At 37.5% G+C, this 8,131-nt stretch overlaps 1 protein-coding gene across 1 annotated transcript in view; it reads right to left on the reverse strand.

Annotated features, from left to right (window-relative positions):
- LOC110462983 (V-type proton ATPase catalytic subunit A) overlaps positions 1-8,131 on the reverse strand; it is a 26,857-nt gene that overhangs the window by 5,487 nt on the left and 13,239 nt on the right. Inside the window, exons 8-12 of the mRNA XM_021517288.1 lie at positions 7,144-7,306; positions 5,300-5,408; positions 4,267-4,504; positions 3,098-3,305; positions 1,737-1,796 (exon numbers count right to left, since the gene is read on the reverse strand). Of these exons, the coding sequence (XP_021372963.1) occupies positions 1,737-1,796; positions 3,098-3,305; positions 4,267-4,504; positions 5,300-5,408; positions 7,144-7,306 (778 nt within the window). The remainder of the gene's footprint in view (positions 1-1,736; positions 1,797-3,097; positions 3,306-4,266; positions 4,505-5,299; positions 5,409-7,143; positions 7,307-8,131) is intronic.

Below are 8,131 nucleotides of genomic sequence, written 5' to 3' on the forward strand. Positions count from 1 at the left end.
AGACAAATCAAGTATCATCAATGATCACTCAGGGGTGACAACAAGACAAATCAAGTATCATCAATGATCACTCAGGGGTGACAACAAGACAAATCAAGTGTCATCAATGATCACTCAGGGATGACAACAAGACAAATCAAGTGTCATCAATGATCACTCAGAGGCGACAACCAGACAAATCAAGTATCATCAATGATCACTCAGGGGCGACAACTAGACAAATCAAGTATCATCAATGATCACTCAGGGGCGACAACAAGACAAAACAAGTATCATCAATGATCACTCAGGGGCGACAACTAGACAAATCAAGTGTCATCAATGATCACTCAGGGGCGACAACCAGACAATAAGTATCATCAATGATCACTCAGGGATGACAACAAGACAAATCAAGTGTCATCAATGATCACTCATGGGGGACAACATGACAAATCAAGTATCATCAATGATCACTCAGGGGTGACAACAAGACAAATCAAGTGTCATCAATGATCACTCAGGGGCGACAACATGACAAATCAAGTGTCATCAATGATCTCTCAGGGGGACAACCAGACAAATCAAGTGTCATCAATGATCTCTCAGGGGGAGACAACCAGACAATTCAAGTGTCATCAATGATCTCTCATGGGGGACAACATGACAAATCAAGTATCATCAATGATCACTCAGGGGCGACAAAAGGACAAATCAAGTGCCATCAATGATCTCTCAGGGGGACAACCAGACAAATCAAGAGTCATCAATGACCTCTCAGGGGGAGGCAACCAGACAAATCAAGTGTCATCAATGATCTCTCAGGGGGACAACCAGACAAATCAAGTGTCATCAATGACCTCTCAGGGGGAGACAACCAGACAAATCAAGTGTCATCAATGATCTCTCAGGGGGAGACAACTAGACAAATCAAGTGTCATCAATGATCACTCAGGGGCGACAAAAGGACAAATCAAGTGTCATCAATGATCTCTCAGGGGCGACAAAAGGACAAATCAAGTGTCATCAATTAATGATCACTCAGGGATGACAACTAGACAAATCAAGTATCATCAATGATCTCTCAGGGGGAGACAACTAGACAAATCAAGTGTCATCAATGATCACTCAGGGGCGACAAAAGGACAAATCAAGTGTCATCTATGATCTCTCAGGGGCAACAAAAGGACAAATCAAGTGTCATCAATGATCTCTCAGGGTCGACAAAAGACAAATCAAGTATCATCAATGATCTCTCAGAGGAGACAACTAGACAAGTCAAGTGTCATCAATTATCTCTCAGATTGGACATTTCAAAGGACAAAGTCATGACTTCAGTAATCACTTAGGTGTGGGGGAGATGTTTATCAGGACAAAGTCATGACTTCAGCAATCACTTAGGTGTGGGGGAGATGTTTATCAGGACAAAGTAAGGACTTCAGCAATCACTTAGGCGTGAGGGAGATGTTTATCAGGACAAAGTCATGCACATGCCATCAACAATCTTTAAAGGGAGACAATTAACCAGACATAATATCAAGGTGACAAAAGGATGTATGTCATCAACAATGTCGAAGTTGAGAGAAATGTACAGTAATTTCATTTAACTAATTGTATAACGTCAACTTGTAATTTTGTTTTTATTTGCACTTTCACCACTGTAGACCATAATGGACTCATCCAGATCAATGCATGGAAGAGTCTACTAAAGTTACATAGGAGTGAAAGGGTTAGTATATACAGAATAGGAATCATACCTTGCCCACAAGTTGTACAATTTCAGACAGATCTTCTTCTTCTTGCAATATTTCTTTACACTGAAATTGGAACAAGAAAATACATATTATAACTTCAAATTAGTTAAAAGGCTTCAAATAAATGTTTGTGTAACAGCTAAGGTATATGAGGGGAAAATACTGGTAAGCTTGTGACCCCCTCACTAGTTCAACAACTTTTAGCGGGGTCAGTTGTTGGATGGGTGACCGCCCACACATTACATTTGTTTCCCCTCTACCTACCTACCCATCAAAATACCCCCGAAAATATTTTGTTGTGATTTTCCACCAAGATTCTATTTTTCACTTTAGCTGAAAAAGTCTTAAAAAAATCAAGCTTGTTCTACTCCTAATCTCTTTGAATTAAAAATTACAATTTACAACATTAATACAATTTTTTTATAAAAACAATTTCCTTACCTACTTATCTATGACTTAATATTGTAGTTAATAAAAGTGAAAAAATGATTTTTAGTAGGCTTATTACCAGGTATGGGCTTATTACCAGGTATGGGCTTATTACCAGATATGGGCTTATTACCAGGCATGGGCTTATTACCAAGCATGGGCTTATTACTGAACAAATACAGTTCACTGAACAAAAAGTTACGCTAAATGACCTCGACCCTGCAGTCAACAATAAGATTTTTAAAGTATTTGTGTATAACAGATGTATCTTATTTTCTATCCCTTGCTCATCTTTATCACAAAACTGGCCCATTTTACTATATCATACAGCCATGTCATAAATATAGTATTACACACGTGTAATAAAACCTTCAGGTGCTGCAATTGATCAAAACCGCCGGGAACACATTCTTACGCCACTTCATGTACAATTTTTAATTAACTGAATTTCCCCCCCTCCCCCCGACAAATTTTTATGCTTTTGCTATTGAATGAAACTGGCCCATTTTACTATATCATACAGCCTAGTCATAAATATAGTATTACACACTTGTAATAAAACCTTGAGGTGCTGCAATTGATCAAAACCATGGTAACACATTCTTATGCCACTACATGTACTACTTTTGTTTAACTGATTTCTTTATTTTGTCATTATTTTTTTCATTGCATTTAAAACTGTTCCTTATTTTTTTTTTTGAAATCTGGAACTAATTTGCATTGCTCGAGATGACATTACTATGATGGAGCAGTTTTGTTTAGACATATCTATAGTTAGTTGATAACACATAATTGTGTTTGAAGTTTTTATTCAAATTAGGGATGTTATGTGATAAAAAGAATTTCATATTTTAAGGCTCGTGTCATGTCAAATTATTGAACTCATTTAATAAAATCAATATGACATGGACACGCGTGTAAAATCCTCTGTATACCTTTGTTCGGAGTGGTGTGAAGTCGGGGAAGTTTTTGTCGTAGAACTCCTCCAGGGCTCTCATGTATTTGCTGTAACTGATGAGCCAGTTGATAGCTGGGAAATGCTTTCGCTGGGCTAGCTTCTTCTCCAGCCCCCAGAACACTTGTACGATACCCAGGGTTGCGGAGGTTACAGGGTCAGAGAAATCACCACCAGGGGGAGACACACTGCAACAAACCAAAGTACAGAAATGTACAGCCTCATATATTTTAATAGGTGTTCAAATTGACACACATATTCTTTGATGTTACTTTGCTGTATGATGTGAATTTGACATCCGAGTAAATGAAACTGAAAATGTGTTTTTTCATTTCTTTCTCTTGATGCTCATTTTTGTCATTTAGCTACACGTTAAATAATAATCTATCTTCGTAATAATAATTTTTTGTCACTGTATTCCTGTGCCCTTTCGTTACTTACACTCCTACGTCCTCAAATGACCTTAGCTGTTAACTCATTCATCCCTGAAGACACATTTGAACTCTTCAAATTCAAAGGTTGGAATAGTTCATTACGAAATTTCAGGGGTATATGTGTTAATAAGGCATTAAACAATGAAAAACCAAACCAACTTACACGCCTACGATACATTACGCACTTATATGATGATGATCAATGTAAAGTCAATCATAGCTCGTAATTGATCACGTTTTTCAATATAATGGATTAAACTATAATGGACTAATGCTGTGACATGACAACATATTGATTACGTTCACACGACCAATTTTACCCTAGCAATGTAGTAAAAGTACTATTAAATTGATATCAAAGTTTTGCTTTTTACACAAACACTGTACGTATAAAACGTGTCACAACGTTTCAAGACCCACTAGTCCCTTTGTCATGCTATGACTGAGTGAGCAATTTGTATTTTTCACCTGTACCACGATGTGACGATATTGTATATTTTTTATGTCACTCGACCCGGGACATTTCGCCTATCACTAGAGAGCGTCTACACACTGCATCAGATAGGTTACAGGTAGGGTGTAGATCTAGCCCCCCGCCCCTGTTATGTCAGTATCAGGTCAGTAATAAATTATTCAATAAATACAAAGGTTCTTTCTCTCAGTATATTTTTTTATGCTGTTAACATACAATTAATGTATTCCTTTCGTTACTTACGCTCCTACGATACTGACACTGCCCTCGCGTTCTGGGTTACCCACACACTTGACACGTCCGGCACGCTCATAAAACGACGCAAGACGAGCTCCAAGGTAAGCTGGGTATCCGGAGTCGGCAGGCATTTCAGCCAATCGTCCTGAGATTTCTCTCAAGGCTTCTGCCCATCTGGAGGTGGAGTCAGCCATCATGGAAACGTTGTAGCCCATGTCACGGAAATACTCGGACAGAGTGATACCTAAAAAACATTGTAGCCCATGTCACTGAAATACTCGGCAAAGTAATACCTAAAAAATATTGTAGCCCATGTCACGGAAATACTCAGCAAAGTAATACCTAAAGAACATTGTAGCCCATGTCACTGAAATACTCGGACAGAGTGATACCTAAAAAACATTGTAGCCCATGTCACTTAAAAAACATCAATGTTTTTACGATATTGTTATTACTATTACATGCACATCAACATCAACCAATTGTAACGAACTTGAACGGGTGACATATGGCGCACCATCGTTGACCCGCCATGTTGCACCCTCACGAGGATTTGACAAGGTCTTACAAGATGGTCTCCGGGGTCTCATCTTCTAGTCTGCTTTTATGTATCCTGGTTGAAACAGTTTATGTGGCACAGAAATAACATTCTGTTATAAAAGATAGCAGTTGGACTGGAAGAATACCAAACTAATAGGTAGAGCTTAATATGTACAGTTTCGGAGTTGCGACCAATAAATAACAATAAATCAAGAATTATGTGTACACTTATTTTAAATTGTACAACATATCCTCAAATATATACAGCCTTTCCATTTTGGCCAGATAAATTTTGACCTCAATATTCACATTCTGTAGACGTCGGCCTCGGTTCTGCGTCAGTCGTTTTCTTTCAGATTCAGCAGAATGTAACATATGCAAAAGCAACCCTAGTTTATTTACAAAATCTCACCTGCTGGTCTATTTATATATATGGAGTATCCCTTGGTTTATTTATAGATTCTCGCCTTATGTTCTATTTATAGATTTAGACTCTCACCTGTGTAAATGGAAGCCTCTCGGGCAGCGACAGGCATGTTAGAGGTATTGGCTACCAGGGCTGTTCTCTTCATGATGGACTCTGGTTTCCCATCAACCTCCATGGTTAGCTGTCAACACAAGCATAACGATTAATATAAACGGTCAACACTACCCACCGACTCGCATCTCCAAGGTTTTCTGTCACATCACTTTTATTAGTGACAAGAATGTAGCACTTCACAAATACTTAACCTGCATATATACTTGTATCTCCTTTAAAAAGAAAATTTCAAATTCATGGACTCAACAGATTAATGTAAGTTTGGTTTTAGTCCGAATTATTCTTATGTTTTATCGACTTTTTTATATCGGTCTGTCGTCGATTAACATCAGAACTCCGGCCCTTGGTCGCTCTTGAAACTGATATTTTAGAAACAAATCATCACTTTCACACACATGTCACACATGGATCGAAAGATCTATTCTTTATGCACAAGATGGCATCAATAATATGTTTCAAAGATCATTACGAACAGTATTTCCCAACGTTTTCTATACCAACCCATGTTTTTAATGGAAAGTAGGGCATGAGCAATGTCACATGACTTGATGACATCTCACGCTACTGAAGGTATTTCCCAACTTTATGACGTTGGCCATCGAGATTTTAGTCACCTGGCATTAATTAGAAGCGGGGCTATCAAAAACGTAAATTAAACAGAGTAAGTTTGAAAAAATATGTTTTTAGTGATTGTATTGGTTGTTTGAGGCATGTAATTTATGTTCATCTTGTGCATAAAGATTAGATCTTTTCGATCTATGTGCGACATGTGTGTGAAAGTGACCATTTGTTTCTAAAACAAAAGTTTGATGAGCAACCCAGGCGCGGGTCGCTTATTTCCCGCAAATTATAGAGGGCCAGAGTTCTGACGTTAATCGATGACAGACCGATATAAAAAAAAAGACGATAAAACGTCAGAATAATTCGGACTAGTTTGGTTTATGCATTCCAAACAGTTTCATCAGTTATAGTCACATTTCATCTTCAAAATCCAAGGTGTTGTGTAAAGTCTTTTCAAGTAAATTATTTAGTTTAGTCCCAGTGGTGCATCAAGATTGAAACTCTCGGATTTTAAAGATGACCCGTATGGTTCAATTATGAAGTAGAGAGAGTGGCCCATTTGCCGATCAGTACAGCTTTATCCCAGAAAATATTACCATTGAAAGTAGGCAAATTGGTTAATACTCATTACCATAAACAAACTGTCTTTTCAAATTTTTTAAGAGATTAAAAGATATTCTTACTTAGTATGCATAAAAGTATTGATTTTGAAACTTTGAAAACATTAGGTGTGATTTAATATAACCATTTTTGTGTTATCTGCAAAATATATCTCGGTACTACTAAGAAAGCATCAGGTGCATTTTGATAAATCTATCATAATTATCCGTGTATTGTGTACAGTAGTACGCCGGTACATTTTTAGGTGAAAAAAAAACATTTCTTGAAAAAATGTCAAGTTGGACCTACAGCACCAACCAGGTCCCAAATGTTCAAAAGGGTGTTAGCTTAATCACAGTTTAACGACGTTTCTCAACTTTTAATAATTTTGTCAATATACAAGGTATAAAATTCTCACAATTTTGCATGTAAATTCCCTTAACTAAATATTTGATATCTGGAAAGTTGTAACTAATTCAATGGCTGTGTTTTAAAGTTACTCAAAACTTCAAATTTGCGCTAATCACTGATTAAGCTAATCACCTTTTGAACAACTGGGCCCAGGTAGGTCACTAACGTTATCATTTTCCCCTCATAAAGTGTGCACTATACACGAATATTTGCGATATCTTTGGTCATACCTCTGGGAAATCTCTCAATACTTCAGACATTTCATTTCCTCTCTCCCCACATCCGACATAGACGATGACATCACTGTTGGAGTATTTGGACAGGGACTGGGAAATGACGGTCTTTCCACAGCCGAACGCCCCGGGGATGGCAGTCGTCCCACCTTGTACACATCTGGTGGGGAGGAAAATTAATTTGTTTTAGGAAAAGTATTACCCATCGTCACACAGATATATATGCATGTTAAATATAAAGTTGTCATTTTAAAAATGAAGAATGCTTTAAAATGAGTGTTTTATATTGTACAAATCAAGAAAATGGCAAAGCAAAAATCTCATTTTAAGAAAAAAAAAAGAGAAGCTATTTCATAAGCAACTTACATTTAAAGCTCTCAAGACGGTAATAATAGTGTTTAACATTGCACTTGCTTATAACTAAGTGATTGGGGTATTTGAAAAATATATAACACCCTCCCCCTTTTCATTTCCCTTAAAGATTGATAAGGATAACAAGCCGTTGGGATTGATATGTCTCCCCCACAGCATTTGACCATCAATGCAAATATCAGAGAAACTAACTTAAACACAAGACTTGTGTTGATGGAGATGCCGACAAAGTCAATGGACCATGAAAGATAGGCCGCATCCAGCATTTGATGCATGTGTTGAGATGTACTACCTTAGATGCATACATGGTGCAAGTTTGGTTGGTCTAGCACTTATACTTTCAGAGAAACTAACTTAAACGTAAAAACTTAATCTTGATGGAGATGCTGACAAAGTCAATGGACCTTGAACGGTAGGCCGCATCCAGCATTTGATGCATGGGTTGAGATGTACTACCTTAGATGCATCTATGGTCCAGGTTTGGTTGGTCTAGCACTTATACTTTCAGAGAATCTAACTTAAACACAACAAGAGGCCCATGGGCCTTAACGGTCACCTGATATATTTATACAGAGAGTTGATTTTGTTTTTAACATGAACAGAAATATTATTC

This window comes from Mizuhopecten yessoensis, unplaced genomic scaffold (assembly GCF_002113885.1).
Source record: "Mizuhopecten yessoensis strain PY_sf001 unplaced genomic scaffold, ASM211388v2 scaffold1471, whole genome shotgun sequence".
Taxonomy (NCBI): Eukaryota; Metazoa; Mollusca; class Bivalvia; order Pectinida; family Pectinidae; genus Mizuhopecten; species Mizuhopecten yessoensis.